The sequence below is a fragment of the Lepisosteus platostomus genome, chromosome 8 (assembly GCF_059453375.1).
Source record: "Lepisosteus platostomus isolate fLepPlt1 chromosome 8, fLepPlt1.hap1, whole genome shotgun sequence".
Taxonomy (NCBI): domain Eukaryota; kingdom Metazoa; phylum Chordata; class Actinopteri; order Semionotiformes; family Lepisosteidae; genus Lepisosteus; species Lepisosteus platostomus.
Genome location: NC_142618.1, coordinates 56928158 through 56945124, shown reverse-complemented (window position 1 = coordinate 56945124; position 16967 = coordinate 56928158). Strand labels below are relative to the sequence as shown.

The 16967-nt window shown below is 33.1% G+C and overlaps 1 protein-coding gene across 1 annotated transcript; it reads right to left on the bottom strand.

Moving 5' to 3' along the window:
- Nucleotides 1–279: 279 nt before the first annotated feature.
- Nucleotides 280–16623, bottom strand: gad3 (glutamate decarboxylase 3). The gene is made up of 16 exons (XM_088643973.1): nucleotides 16499–16623; nucleotides 14909–15052; nucleotides 12508–12621; nucleotides 10522–10764; nucleotides 10030–10120; nucleotides 9419–9531; nucleotides 7818–7933; nucleotides 7001–7080; nucleotides 6289–6343; nucleotides 5575–5691; nucleotides 3833–3897; nucleotides 3173–3251; nucleotides 2536–2685; nucleotides 1941–2048; nucleotides 1673–1762; nucleotides 280–1177 (listed from the first exon to the last, which is right to left on the bottom strand). The coding sequence occupies exons 2-16, from the start codon at nucleotides 14940–14942 to the stop codon at nucleotides 1004–1006; spliced, it is 1629 nt and encodes a 542-aa protein (XP_088500099.1). The 5' UTR covers nucleotides 14943–15052; nucleotides 16499–16623; the 3' UTR covers nucleotides 280–1003.
- Between the last annotated feature and the right edge of the window lie 344 nt (nucleotides 16624–16967).

Here is a 16967-nt window from a genome sequence, read left to right as displayed (position 1 = left end):
CCATCAAAGTCTTGGAACTGAAATGCTTCATTTGTTTTTAATCACACATCCAGTTTGGTTTCTATCTTCTTTGTTTGTCTTAACGAGAACAGTAACAAGTGCCTGTTTTCTTTTTCAGTAAGCAATAGGAACGTTGCCTGTCTAATTTGTTTACTATGGATCACACAGAGCATTGGATTGTGGTTGGTTGTCAACATTTGAAGTCTCCTTAGGTACCTTTGCATTATAGTGGTTAGAATATAATATTTCTGATGAGAAAAACATCTTCTTCAAAAAGTCTGAAAATATCAAATTTCTTCGTTTATATACTATACACTATATAGATATCATTGAACACATACTGGATGGCAGCACAGCTGCAGTGAAAGGATTGAATATTCATTTTATAAATTGTATCAGTTATTTACAAATCAAGAGTTCAAGAATTAGCAAAAAATCACATTTTGTTAAAAGCTTAAATGTACCACTCACATATAGATTACAGTATATATTATAGATTAGATTATACATTATACAGATGACACTGAATCTGATCATTTTTTTCGTCAATCACACGTTGTCACATAACATTATACAGTATCTTGCTGGAGGCTGGATCTTACCAAATAATTCTGTTACTACACTATTCAATCACCTATAGTGATGTAACACAAAAATGAAGGGACTCAAACACTGCATAACATTCTTACATTCTTTGCAATCAGTTATGAACTGGGAAATCCACATCTGTCATTAGAACAAATCTTTTTTTTTAATCAAAATTTTTAATCATAGGAAATGGAACCATTTTAATATGGGATGTCTTTTTGTCTTTTTTCTTATTAATGTCTACATTTTCCCTGTGATGGACTATCCTCCCATCTAGGGTGAATTATGCCTTGTCCCCTATTGCTTGCCGGAATAGGCTCTGACTCCCCCACGCCCCTGCATTGGATAAAGCAGTGAGAAAATGGATGGATGTCTACATTTTTCTGTCTGTTGAGAGATGCATTGCAGAAATCAGTTATAGATCATGCCCGAGTCTCACAATTTCTTCAATCAGGAAGTCCACATCTGATTTGTTTGTGGCCGGATTAGAAAAGACACATCGGAAAAAGTTGACATTCTCTCCAAGAGGCTGATAACCAACCATCGTCGTTCCTTCCTCCATCATCTTTGCTTTTATTTTTGGGGCGACCTTTAAAATCAAAGAAGAATAGCTATACATTTATTTTGTTTTATGAAGAATTTGGAAGCTAGTTAAAGTTAAATATATAATGGTAGAAAACTGAGGTGTATCAAAGACTTTTGAAAATTTACGTCTACCCACCCTAACTATAGTATCTCACTGCAAAATACTTTTATTTTTTTCTGGTATGCAAAGGAACAGCAATGCACATTATTTTCCATTTAATATTTAAGTCAAACGCAGTGTAAGACACTTATCATTTCCCAGTACTGTACAATAATGTCACCATTATTTCAGAGATTTGCATAAAAAACAAAATCAGAAAATATTAGTTTTTACATTTTACCCATAATTTTCAAGCATTTCAAAGTACAGAATTGAATTTCTTAAAACAATTTAAAAGTTTTTAACCAATTATTTTTACTACTCATTACTACTGTATGTAATGAATGATAAACAGTAAATCACAGACATTACAAAGTGAACAATAGTTCTGTTAGTTACCTCGTGAAGTTTCATGTTCCTCTCCACGCCATGAGGTGATTGTTTCAGGCTGGGTGGAATGTACCAAAAGCAGACATTACTGTGTTCAGGCTAGAATGCAAAAGGTTTTTGTGTTTGAACGTGATGTTGTAATGCACAATACCAAGAAACAATGTTTAGGGAAATTAATCCCAGATCTGTTTTATATAGTAAACTGTTATTCACTCTGCAGTTAATTGTGGAATACTTTGGAGCGTGTTCATTAAAATTGAAAAAGAAACTTTCTCACTTCACTCTTATAGACAAGTTCGAAGTCATCCCTTTTCTTCAGTTCATTGTAGAAATGCTGAGCATTTTGCAGACACTTGTTTATTTGTGCCTCAAACCCTTCTGTGCCCTAAAACAGAAAGGAACAATTCATCTCCTGCACACCAGAAAGTCGTCAGAAGATATAATGTATTTATGTAGAGAAATATCTTAATTTCATAACCATTTAGGATTTGTTGTTTTAGCATGAGGTCTTGAATATAGCTATAAACACAATGATTAATGAAAACATAATTTTTAGCATGTCAATCTGTGATTTTATTGTTATTTATGTTATTTGAGAACATGAATCAATGTTTTCAAACTTGGATATTCTATTTCAAATCAGACAAAAGTTTTACTTTAAAATGTATCACCCCCGGGTTGAAATTCCTTCTGCTGCTTTATGACCTGACTCACCACCTCTAAAACAAGGCAGTTACTAAGAACATGTTATTAGTAAAAATATTTAATGGTAGCTTGCTTATTTCTTGGGTGCGTCAGTTTGTTAGAAAACAAGGATTTCATTAAGTGCAAGTGCTGTTCTCGATGTGTAGTGCTATACCCTGTGTGCTTACCTTAGCCTTCCACATCAGCCAGAACTTGAAAGCATCAACATGCCTTCCACACTGAATGGTCTTGTCTCCAGTATCATAGGAGACGTCATAGTGTTTGTCAGGCTGAAAGAGATACTCTGCACAGAGCTGATTGCAAGATTGGAGGAGACCCTGCAAAACCACAGACATTCATTACTATAAACAAGCATGGATTATATAAGCAAAACTACAGTATATACTTTACTGTACTTTATATGCTGTACAGTGCCTTGCCAAAGTAATTAGAGCCTTGTACAATCTTCACGTTGTTCCCTTAAAGCTTCTGGTCTTAATACTTGGAAACAGCAATTGATAGTTTTCACATACACAACCTACTCTGCACATTGAAAGTAAAAGTAAAAAAGACAAGCAGAGAAAAATTAATGTTAAGAAAATTATTACATTGCCCATAAATGAAAACCTTATTTTGAGGAGGCCTGTTTTAAACAGTTTATAGAAGTAAAAACAGATTGAATAGCTGTTTGCATAACTTATCTTCTTCTTGTCTACCTGCACTGCTTTTGCATCATATGGATGCTTCTGAGAAAAACCAAATTCTCTAAAACTGAAACAGAGCAGCAAGCTGAATACAAACACAAAGATATTACTGCTTTTTTACCTTCTTCCTCACAAGTATTGCAGAACATTGAAGAGGAATGCCCATCATTTTATGAGGATTCCAAGTAACAGAGGTAGCCCTAAAAAACATTTTTATAATAAAGTTCACTTCCATCCTGTTGTTGTATTGAAATGGGTTTTTATTTCTACATTTCTGGCTGTCTTGTGAGTGCAATATGATTCTCCCGTGGCTGATAATAAATTAGGTGAAGAGTGGCTTAAATAGCCTTTTTGCATTGACATGTCTCAAGCAATGACACTTAAGAAACATAACGAGCCAAACCTGATTCCCTTTTGCAAGAGCTACAGGCTTATTCAGTCCTAAAATAAAGATAAGCATAGGACGATCCTTTTTCTTACTTGAAATAACAGAAGTGTAGATATTTACTCATGTTGTTAGTAAAACTACTTATGCAAAAATGGGTACAATGGAGTGTAGAAGTAAAGAACAAACACTGGAGTGCATTATTTTTCCTATTATGTATAAAACTAATTTAGTAGAGTTTTATATGTGTTTTCAGTTTTCAAAATGTAATGCTTCTGTTTGAGGGTCAGATTACACATTTCTCACTGTCTCCACCCCTATCTTAACGTTAAGAGTATCTTAACATTGTCTTAATGGGTCTATTACATCAGGTGTCATACATGGTGTATTATTTACCTTTCAATTCCCTTTAGTTTTACAGAGTGCTTTTTGGACATTAAAAGGCCTCCTCCCCATGATGCCTGTGGAAGAGAACCAGCAAATATTCATATTTGATCCTGTTTTAATCTTGTGTTCTGTGTCTTTAATTTAATCTCTGTTAGGTCATAACAATATATTTTTTCCCCAAGGAACAGTTTTCTATTGCACGATTTAGAAATATATATATTTAATCAATGAATACTGACCATTTCAGACCATTCAAAACTTGAAACTATACTTATTATTCAGTAAAAGGCTCCACTTAGATTTATAACACTGAATCTTTCAGACAACATGCAAATCAAAGTCTCTATTCAAGACATCTCATATTCAACATCTCTGTACAAAACCAGATGCATTATAAGTAATTCTTTATGTGTATAAAGATTGTTAAAAAAAATTGTTAAAAGTGCTTCATAAACACTTCACATTATGAAATGCATGCACAATAACCTTATGCAAATCACATTGTAGGTATATGATTATTCATAGCAGTTCATAACGAGAACTGTTATGAAAACCACAAGCAGAACTCCAGGTAGAGAAAAGTCAGATGAACGTGATGGAAGACATCATTAAGTACTTGAAAGCTGACAGTGACTTTTTCTGCAGTAGATGCCGTTCTGTAATAGTGGTTCTGGTATGTTTATATGAAATTCATTTTGCTATATGGTGTTCATGTATGTTATTTTATGTTCTTGTTTAATTAGTATTTTTAGTTAAATGTAAAAAAGAGTCAGGAAACTGAAAGGGTTCTTAGAAAAGCATTTCTATATTCAGAATAAGCAACAGGGTGCAATGATGCAGAAAATAATAAAAAAAACTTTTGAAATTGTATTTACTGCTCATTTGATTTTATCGTGACATTTGAACAGGTCTTTCTAAAAAAAAAAACAAATCACACAACAATAGTGGATTTTTAGATTTTAGATACAGTATGCAGAAGTATGTAATCACCAATGTTTTGAAAGAATTATTACTAATTCCAAAACAACAGGGTGCAGCACTGATGTAATTTAAACATGTATATTGCTTCTTCTTGAAGGATTCACACAAAAACTATAAATGCCGAGGCGGGCCCTCAGGCATTCTTTCAAACAGGTTTTGATTCAGGAAAGACCAGTTCAAAGACCAAGGCTAATGTGAACAAGCGTGCTACAAAAATGAGAAAAAACACATATATTTTGCCAGTGCCATACTGTACATGTCCCCAAAATAAGTATCTTCTATTGAAAAGCTTTATCACCTATTTACTTATGATCAGTCTGTATGCATATATACATCAGTAATGAACAATATTCACACTGTCTAATAATAGCTGAATAACAAATAATTGAATGAATGCTACATCAAATGCAAATCTTATTAATTCCTGATAATGATATCTAATAAAACAAAAGTTAACAATGAATCACAATTGATATTAAGAAAACTATTTTAGGACAGCATTTTCCTCATTGTAATTAATTATAGCCATTTTGTCATACTATTCCCAAATAATGGGGTGGACTAAAGACGTTTGCTCATTTTGGAATTCTTTGAAATGAACAGTAAACACACTCTCATTTTTTAACAATGGGGCTTTGAAAAGCAGTTTCTCGTTTTATACTTTAAACGTTTAAATGTTGTATTATTTATAATAAAAGAACCAGATAACTTTAATATATCAGCTATCACTCTTGACTGGTGTTAAACAAGGTAAAAAGCAAATACTGTACATCGACATGCATCCACAGGTTGTGTTTTTCACAAACATCTGCAATCTCATTGAGAGGGTCAAAGGCTCCGTACACTGTTGTACCAGCTGTGGCATTAACATAAAATGGAACAGAGCCCTGGGAAAAGAAAATAAATTTGGGGTAAATCGATACTTCATCTGAAGCACACATGACTATTGTCTATTGTCTATGTGACAATTGTATGACTATTTATAGTTTGTTTCCACAGATAGTGTGATCTCTGCTTATCCCAAGTCTCCATCCAACATAAGATACTCAAATCCTTCTTTACTTCTAATGTTTAACACTTAATATTTACCTTCATCAGATTTTTTTAAACTTAAATGTCTATCTGTAGTTCTTAAAATATTCAATGTTTATGGACAATGACTGGAAATAACCCACGTACACAGAATTGTAATTTAACTGAATTCTATTATAGATGTTGGCAAAACTTTAAAACATTGTTCATTGTAAAGGAGTCTGATATTGACCTCAATGTACAAACAGACCTTTTCTTGTTCATAAATGGTTTCTCTGTGACAAAGCTTGTTAGTATTGTTTATCTGATTCCAATCTGTCTTTACGTAAGGTGACATCAACATCTTTTTGGTACGTTAACATATTTATAATTTAATATAGCATTTCAATCTGTTCATAACGAAGCAAACAAGAATCTGTTTTGGTGTAAATTGAGTAGAGTAAGTCACCTACCATGACCTTTGCTTTCAGAATACTGAACTCCAGTTCACTGGGAATCATCTTTCCTCTTTAAAAATATATGAAAAAGATTACTTTTCATCTATCATCTTATCTTTTGTCAGTGTCTTCTGTTTTATAACTACAGATTCTATTTTAACTAACAAACAACGCATACTGTTAACAAATCCAATAGCTGTTTGCAACATAATAAGTGGACAGCATGTAGCATCCATGGACAGAACAGAGATGGTTAAAATAACAACAGGCCACATGTACCTCATATACACTGACTGGATTGTAATTACTGTACAAGACACAATGTTCATTTCATTATCGGCATGGTGTTGCTTTTGCAACATATTAATGCATAATCGTTAAGTAAATTTTATGTTTCATTTTTATGAGGCCAAAATAAATTATCAATGAATAATATCAATTAATTAAGCAAATCTGGAAAATCCAAAATGTGGACAATACTTGATCTGGTTTATGTATTATGTGGTTTATGTGTGTGTTTATGTGATAACTGTTATACTGTACCTGACATACTATAATTATTTACAGCATATACTGTATCTCCTGTGTCTGACAAAGAGATTACCACATTCCCCCAAATCATTTAACTTGTATCATTGGTACACATCATGTAAAACCTGAGAGGCTTTAAATGCTAATAAATAAATCATATTAAATTAATTATGTTGTTACAATACTTGTTCTTTACCTCTCATCACATTTAACCATGAACACATTTTCAGTTCCAATTCCAAGGACTGCTGCTGCTTTCCTGATAGAATAGTGACTCTAAAAGAAAAAAGGAGGGGTAAAAAACTGTTACATTTGACGTCCAGCAGAAGAATTACCATACCTGCATGTGACCAAATATTGAAAATACAGCCATATGAAGTTCATTATTCTATTTAAAATATTTTGTTGCCCATGTACGATAAATATTTTTTTATACAGTAAATCAACATTTATTAAAAGCTTGAAAGTATTTAAATATTAATTGATTAACAGTAATTTACAACATTTTGGACTATTAAATAACTTAAAGATCCTATCCAAATTTGAAATCCCTGCAAACTGGTTTCTCTTTTATTGAAGCTTGTAATTGAAATTGAAATGCTCAAAAAGTCAAGAGAATGTATTATTTGGAAACGACAAAGATTTTTTTATCCTTTTTCATAGAGTTTAGTGTAGTTAAGCATTAACAGTAAAGGCGTTTGCCAATCTTTACATTTCCTACCTGTAACTGTTTATTTCTTGTCTATATAGTATACTGTAAAAACTCACCCCTTGTGGTAACATGGCTTTGGGTTCCTTCTCACATCAAACACTCCTAACTGCACTGTAGATTTAAGATCCTGAAGTTTTCTTGGTTTAAAATTGAGAGGCACATGCAAACTAAGGCTGAACTATGTTTGCCTTTCCAATTTCGTCTTATTTCAGATATTACTTGGGATATCAGGCTCGACTGCAAGTTTTTGCAAGAACAGAAGAGTGAACAAACAAGTCAACAAGTCAACAAGAGAGATTACATGTTCTGAAGTAAATAACGCCAGTCTGGGGACAGCAGCCATTCCCTTTGTCTTCACTTCAGGGAAAAAATGATAACGTGCAAGTAATACACTGTAAAGATTAGATATTGATCCACCTGAAGAAAAAATAATAAGAGTACAATTTACATATACTACTAAAATAGCAAGTGATTCCTTATCCCAAATATTGTGTACTTCAAAGGTATTTGGACAATGAGGCAGTATCACTCTAACAATATTACTGTCTCTCATAAACATGACTGTTGGTATAAGTACAACTCCCGATGATTTTATTTTTAAAAAACACAATTCTACCCTCTTGCATCAATGAATAATACTTAAAATTGACTGGTGTTAATTTTTTAATTTGGAAGGACCATTTATTTTCGCATATTTAGCTTATAGGTCTTTTGTGGGTCAGGTGTTTTTGTTGGCTAGGATTTATTTTTGTATTTTTTGTGGTAATGTTACTGACCAATAAAAATGTTCCCAAATTCAGAAAAATCAACAATCTGGCCAAGAAAAACATTTGAATTTGATGACAGAAAAATAATATTTTCTGTCAAGGAAAACTACTAAAACAACTGTCAGTAAAACCGCAGAGTTTGAGATGAAGGATCAACATACTGTACTGTAGGAGAGCAGAAGCTATACTACAAGATGTAAGCCTCTCATCGGCACCAAGAGCATAAAAGTGTTTGAAAGCTCCCAATTTCATCTTTATTGAAATTGAACTAATATGTCAGTATGACTCAAAACACACCACCAACGTAACATTCAGCAGGAGAAAAAAGAAGAACATCTAAGACTGGCTAAGTCAATCTCCAGATTTAACTGAGATTGAATTTTTCATGTTTCATCTTTCAAGTCAGAACACTCCAAGAACAGGTATGAACACAAAGTAGCTGCAGCAGGTGCTTAAGATAAGATAAGATCACATTATTAGCCATATACAGTTTCTTGCATTAGGAATTTGTCTTTTCGCATACCCCAGCTTGCTCTCCATGAGACACAGACACACAGACAGGAGAGAAGCTTGGGGTCAGAGCACAAGGTCAGACATTGTACAGCATCCCTGGTGCAGTTGGTGTTAAGGGCCTTGCTCAGGGGCCCAACAGAGTAGGATTCCTCTGCCGGCCGTGGGATATGAGCCAGCAACCTTCCAGCAACAGGCGCAGACCCTCAGCCACAGTGCCACTTCTCCGCCTGAGAAGTGGCACTGAAAGGACCTGAGATTATTCATTATAGTGTTTGGGATGCTCAGACTTTATGCAGTTATTGTCTAAAAGGAATATGCAACCAAAAACTGACTATTACAATCTGAAATTTACTTGAACTGAATTGTGTCCCAATATTTATGATCACTTGAAATCAGTGTGTTGAACACAAAGTACATTTTTGTTCTAGGATGATCATGCGATCAGATTTACACACGGAATTACCCAAAAATAAAATGTACATTTTATTACTGTTCTTATTGGATATATTGTTGGTAGGGACCAAAGAAAAGTGATAAATTTATCCCAGCTGCATAGGGAACAAGGTTGGATGAAGCGCATAATGGCTTGCAAATCCAGAAACATGTTTAAAAGTAGGCGTACCTGGGGAGAAAATGCCATCCCTTTCTTCTGCAGGCCATCCAATCTTTTCTTGCATTTTCTTGAGAAGGACTTCCTCCATGAGAATGAAAACTGGTGATATTTCAAATGTAAATCTGTAAAAAGACCAAACACCCTTACTGTACATCTTTACTTTATTATTTTGTAAGATCAAATAAACTTAGGGAGCCATATAAAATAGATGTGGAATAAACCAATACACAGAGAAATAACACCATAGACTGCTTAAAATATTGTGTGAGATGAAATTATTAGCTTTTTCAGCCCCTCTCTGCCATCCCTCGGCTCAACCACACAAAAATCATTATATCTAACCTTTACATACATACAGTCTTTAATTAATTTAGAAAATAAGAACATACAGTACTGTAAGAAGGGTTACAGATGAGAGGAGGTCATTTAGACACACTAGCACATTTGGTTGTCAGTAGTTAATTGATCCAATGATCATATTCAGTTCTTTCATGAAAGAAGTCAGGATATTGGCTTCAACTACATTTCTGGTTAGAAAAGTTATCATTAGCCAAACTGGAAAAATATTGATTGAAAAATAACAGCACGTGCAGAGATTTCAAAAACACTCATCAACATACATGTTTGTGTTGGCTGCAGATGTCAGCCATTCACCTGCTAAGCCAATAATGTCAAGTCCAGAAGAGAGCTGATTGAAAAACCGGGGATGACCTGTGAACCAGCAAATAAAATATCAGCTTTTGCCACAAACTTCCCATAAATTAACAAAATTTGAAAATTACCCATTAAGGTATTCTGATAAGTCAAATTATAACTGGTATCTGTTTACTCTTCTGAGAAGTATAACACAGTATTATAAACAGATCCATTTGGAGTTCTGTGTAAACTGCTAGAGCATATAACATAATAAATACCTAGCTGAGCTCACACATTCTTGCTTTCTTCCATGTACTCAAACCATTATTTACCCTTCAGTTTTTAAGAATTTAATTTTAACCATTATATACAGTACTGTATTACAGAACATGGAAGGACAAAATTACAGATTGAACTGGAACTTAATCTCTTGTGATAAGACATTGTATTTTATTTTCATATAAGCAAATCTTTACCTGTTTTGACACCATATTTTAAGGTGTCTCTGCAATCAACCAGAACTTGTTCTAAATTTTCTGGTTGGTCTGGAAGATCCAGACTGAACCCTTCCAGACCTTCTTTCAGCTGATGTGGATAGTGGAAGTCAAGGACTTTGGAACTTCTGTCAAAGGACTTCTTGATGTAGTTGAGAAGAATATTGACCACTTCAAGAAGGAAATGCTTAGTTGGTTCCTCACCATTTTTTGTGGGCAATAAATCTAAAAAGAAACCATGAATTGTTATACATTTCATATGGTGGTATACCTTGTTAACAGCTACAAAAATAACAATGACATTTGGCTAGAAATATGAATACCATTTGGTTGAGAGATTTCTGATATTAGACTCACGATGTTACCAAATATCATGCTCATCAACAAACAGTGAATGAAGAACAGTAAAAAATATATCAGGTCACTGATTAATTTCTGCTTTCCTTTATTAACATATTTCAGCTGTTAAAAAACATTAACCTCATCATCAGATTAGTAAAAAATGCCCCAAAAAAACTTCTTTCAGATAACACTAACCATGTTATGAAAATAACATGCTAACTGATGAAGATCTCAAGAAAGTACTGTTTTAACTCTAATGCAGCTTCTAAATCCAGAAGCTTGTTTCGATTTAACCAGCATGACTAGATCACCAATCAGTCTACAGTAAATGGAGATCAGCTACAATGCTGATTATAGTTAGTATACAGGTTGATAATTCTCTTTCCTTCCTGCAAAACTCAGATAAATAAATTTCAGTAATTTGTATGTTTTTTTTTACTTTTCCCAGACTTGAACTTCCTTATGAAAATATCCTATTTTATCTGTCCAAAATAGTGGGCTATATCTTTCCATTTTATTTTCAACTAGGATTGTAATTTGTCAATACTTCCAATGAAAAAAATAAATAAATAAAAATATTATTTTTGGTAATTTTTCTACATGTAGATATTGAGTAATCTAAACCATCTACTTTGTGAAAAAATTGTATTAATTTTGGGAGAACAGTATCCTGCGCAAATTCTAAACTTAGCTCATTCTGGTTTCCATAGTATTAAGCAATCTAGAGCACAAATACAAGTATAAGTTTATAAAAACAAGAGAATTGTGACTGTTCTTAATTTTCTCTAGCTATTGCAACTTACATCTTTTAAGTAGCTACGGCATAAAAACATTTTTAAATTTCTATTTTTGTTGGTTTTGTGAAATGCTTATAGACAACATCATTTAAATAATTTAACTGAGCTCAGGTTTTTCAGCAAATTGAAGGTTGTGACAGACGGCAAGACAGTATTACAGAAAGGGTATACTTTGGGTGCAGGGTGTGGAAAGATTCATACTGTACATCTTGCAAATTAGCCAAATCGATATTGCTTTAACAGAAAGCTATGGGACTGTTGTTAGATCACCTGCGTTTACCCAGAGCTGATAGCTTGCAGCTGTTTTTTGTCTCTGGAATTTTGTGAATAGAAGGGTGTGGCAGACGTATCTCCTGCTCTTTTTGTTATGACATGTTTATTGCCATGCCATGAGGAGCATGAAATCTCATATTTCATGTACTGTAGTACAGCTAGGGCTCTAACAGAGGAAATGGAAACGTTGTACTCTCCCCAAGTGCCTAACTTAATTTCATGTAAACAACTGCCTGTTCTTTGATGTAAATGAAATACATCTAAGCTGAGCAGTCACAAGTGATTGTTCTATTTTGTTATTTTATGTAATAAACTTTAAAAAATTAAACTTGAAATTTCAATTTGTTTTGCAAAGGTGAATCAATAGTACAGTATATGGCAATTCTTTGCACTTTAGTTAAATTTCATTAAAATTGTCTGAGATAACACTGTTTTGATTGACAATGCATATTTCCTTTATGTGCTCATTTCAGCAATAAAATTTCACATAAAAGTAGGAGAAGAAATACGTGTCTTGGACTATGACATATATTCATGATTTAAATAACTGCCTTACCTGTACTGTAAATGGTGGAGAAATTTTTGGTTCCATTAACAACACAGTCATTTTCAATGCAGATAGCATCTTGTCTTTTTTCTCCCCATATCGATTCTGCTTTGTTGTTTTCTTCTGAAATTGATGTATATACCGTGCAAAATGTCAGAAGGTCACTTTTCATTTTAGAAAGTATAGAAATAAGTAACAAATAACATACATAGCCATTATAAGGTATGTAAGGGGATGTGAGCACAGCCTTGGTCTTAATGAATGTTACAGTCCTAGAAAGACACTCTCTATAACCTTTTGATAGTTGCCTAGATGAACATTTAGCACATACAGAGACACTGACAGGGCTATGTCAGTACAGTATATACCTTCACTATGTTATTTTTCTATTCCGTCCTTTGGAATTGGAAGCTTTGCTGGCAAAGTTAGGAACAAGAAAGACTACATTAAAGACTTTTATCCACTTTCTTTAACATCATTTAGCACACACCCTTAAAAAGCCTGGTGACACAGACTAATCAATTGTGACAGTTAGGAATTATTGTTCAACACAGTCTGGCCTTTTCTGTTTTTTTCCTCTGATGTAGGGAAGGGACTGTCCATAAGAAAATCTTTTTTAAGACCCTGAACTGACCCTTTGGGTCCAGATACGGCTGATTAGACCCATACAAAGATACACTGTGTTCGAATAACCTTTTGACAAAATTCAAGTTTATCTTTTTTCTTTAAAAAGAAAGTAGTTTTGGACCCTGTCTAATATATACAGTCACTGTTTTAGAGATCTATAAATAATTGACTCCTCAAACGCAAACTAAGAAGAAGCTTGAGGAGCCCATTCAGTAGCCTCAATCCCAAGTTTCCTTGAGGAAGATCCACAGCCAGTTGGTGCTCCAGAAAGTGTCCATATCAGCAAACCCCTGAACAGACAATAATCTGAAGACGCCACTTACATATGAGAAACCTGATCCCCAGCAATGCTACGTCTGGGCATGCCAACGTTCAACCATAATGTAGTGCAACATACAGTAACACATCAAGGGATTCTCTGTTTTTTGCTCCAGGAAGTTGAAAATAATATTCTGTTATTGTATGACTCAAGAAAACATGTTGTGCGTCACTTTTTCTTTAATCCTGATATTTCATTTGATTGTCTTAGCACTATTCTTAATTTGAATTATTTACCATCAAAATAAACATTTAATTGAAATATTTAACTGTTTAGCTAACAAGAGTGTCCATTCTAAGATAAAACTGTTTCTCTGAGCTTAGAATTCTAAATAATCACTTTGTACTCTCGAGTTCAGAATCCCCTTCGGCATATATTATATAAAGTCAATGTGTAGAAAATACTGGAAAGTACACAGATCAAATGCCTAGTAAAATGGTTATCTTTACTGAAAGCCCTAAAATGTCTGAAACGCATTCCTTCCTTGAACCATAAAATAAATGATATTCAGCTATTTTTAATTTATTTATTTTATCAAATCTTTGTGTACCACTTTGTTTTTGTCTTTGCTCCTGTGGCATCAATCAGTCAGTGAAATCTAAAATGATGTATTCTATTACATACAGTAAGTGAAGCTGTGGTAATGTACACATTAGGGTGCTAAAATGCTTTTATTTTAACTTTAAAAGTCAGTTAGTAAATGTAAAAGCTACAGTTGGGTATTAAAATATAGAAATTGTAACAATGTTAATGGTCTATTTTTTTGCACCAATCTTTTCACCTAACATTACAAATTAATACAGATTTAATTTGTACTGTCTGTCATTTTTCATCTCCTTAAAAATGTCCAGAAGTGTATTAATGGGATTTTAATATCCAATAACTACTGTAGGACTTTACATTTACAGTTGAAATACTTTAGACTTTTTAATACTTTAGCTCTTCTTTAGTTGCATAGCAAACAAAAATGGTCAAAATTGACTTACATTTCATTATGCATAAAAAATGTCCCCAGAATGTAATTTCACAACTGTCATCATACTTTTTTAAACTTCCAACAGTTTGTATACATTTTAAACACGTTTAAACTGCAAACAGGTTTTCATAAAATGATACGTTTGTGACAAAAAATGAGTGTCCTAAGATTAATTTCAATAGGGAATCTGACGTTACTTTTAGTTTAAATATTTTTACATAGTTTACCATTACTGTTCAATTTTCAGTTTATTTAATATGAAATATTAAATATTACATTTTAGAAAACCATTAAAGTTTCAATGAAAAAGAGGCCCAATTAGATGTATCTTAGCATGCTTATACAATATAGTTTAATTTAAAGATTGGCAGAGCTTAACTGAAGATATGTTATAAAAATATGAGTTATTATAGAAAAAAGTCAGAAACACCACCTAATGCAAAACACATACTATACAAAATTAATACTAACTGGAATGGTTAACCTACTTGTTAAATGCTTGTCAGATTTCACTTTTTCCATGTTGAAGATCTTCTTTTTTAATTTGTCAAAAAAAAGTCCTTTACCTGTTTTTCCAGAGAAGTATTCATTGATAGGATTGAGGTTTACTGTTTTGATGACTGTCAGTATGCCTTAAATAAGGTTAAGAAAACAAGGCGGAGTCATTTTTACCTTAAAGTGAAAGACCAAAAAGCACACAACTGTATATGGGCTTGAAAAATAGTTTCAAATTACATATAGTCAACAGCTTTATACAGGTTATAGAGCATGTGTATGGTCACATACATGTATACAAAAACTAATGGAATTATCATAGCAGATTTTACTTTTTTTAATTTGTATATGTAATGTAACAGCTCACGCCCACAAAAGTAGTAAAGCTTTAATAGTTAAAATGTAAATATGATATTCTGCATTGTTATCAATAGAAACAAATTTTAACATAATCGAATCTTGTTAACTGTCTTTTCTAGGGCTGCTTTACTGAATATTTCTATAGGCAAGCATCATAAAGGAGATATTTCAGATATCACAATAACACAGAACATTGAGAAAGGGTTATTAATCAGAACAAAACAAAAAACAGGACGTTAAAATATATATCAAAATATATATTTTTTATTTTATATAACAGAGTACTGTATACATATGCTGATAAAATCTGGTTTAATACAGTACTGTATAGTACAAAATTACAGTATATATATGTACAGCATATCGATGTTTCAGTTAAAACACCATAACCAGAATGTAAAGAATAACGTCCACACTGTACTGTATGTACACACCATGAACACCAAATTCTAATTGACACCTCATTGATAGTACAATTCTCAATACTAATTAAAATTAACTAAAACATATTGTAGAAGGAAATTAAACAATTAGCAATCAGGCAAGAAGTAGCTCTTTGTTAAACTTTGTAGCTTAAACTATTCAGGGCACATTTCAAAATCATTCATAATGTGGTAATCATATTTTTAATATTCTGTTCTGCTATGAGGCTTATTTATTCTATTTCCGTAAATTTTAATATGTTATATGTTTTTCATCCTCCTTTGACGTTTTGGCAACTGGTGATGTTAAATCTTGTCTAATTGCACTTGTGCTCAGAAATATCTGTTTTAACTGGTCATGCAGTGTAGGACCTCCAATGAAAAATAACTCACAAGGAAACTTTCTCATGTGTGCATACTATTCATCCATCTATCCAGCCACTACATTCTCCTTACTTGTTTGAGATTTCTAACTATAGTAAAAATAGAGAACCTTTTATGAGCTCTATTAAATGATGCAGGAGCTGTCACAGTAGTTATCCTGTTATGATTTTATGAGTTTTTAGTACCATGCATATACTGTACAGTATATGCTGCATATACAAATCAAAATGAATAATTTTGAAATATAAAATATACTGTAAAGCAAAATCCGGGTAATGTACTAATTCACAAGAGATTATTGCCATTTCTCAAGTGAATCAACAGGTCTTACTGGCATTTTATTGCAAATGTCTTTTTCCAGCAAATGTCCCATTTTCAAGCATCAGACCCCAACGTTTTAGCCATTCTCTCATTTACCATAAACAGTGCGTTGTCATCTCCTTTTGCTTGTTTAACACCAAAGCTAGATGATCATTATTTCCACTCTTGTCAAACTGACCTCTCTCTCAATTCCAAAACCTGCCATGCATGTTATTTTCTGCGAAGTACTGGCATTCCTTCTGGAGTGCATCCTGCCTTGTCCCTGTTCTTGCTAGGTGAGGCTCTGGCTCTCCCCACAACCCTGTACTGGAAAAACCAGTTTACAAAGCGGAGGGATGTATATGTAATCTAGGATGGATATACTGTAGGTACAGTATTCTGGATCAATTCCATGTTACAAAACCAACTTTTCACCTCAGACCATGACATGGAGAAATGGAATGACACTGCACCTTTCAAAGTAGATAAGCTGTGTTATTACTATAGTTTAGCAAATGCTTCCTGGCAAAAAACCCCACAAGCTTTGTCTTAGTATAGGCAGTTTTCTTTTTTGCTCTGTGGATTT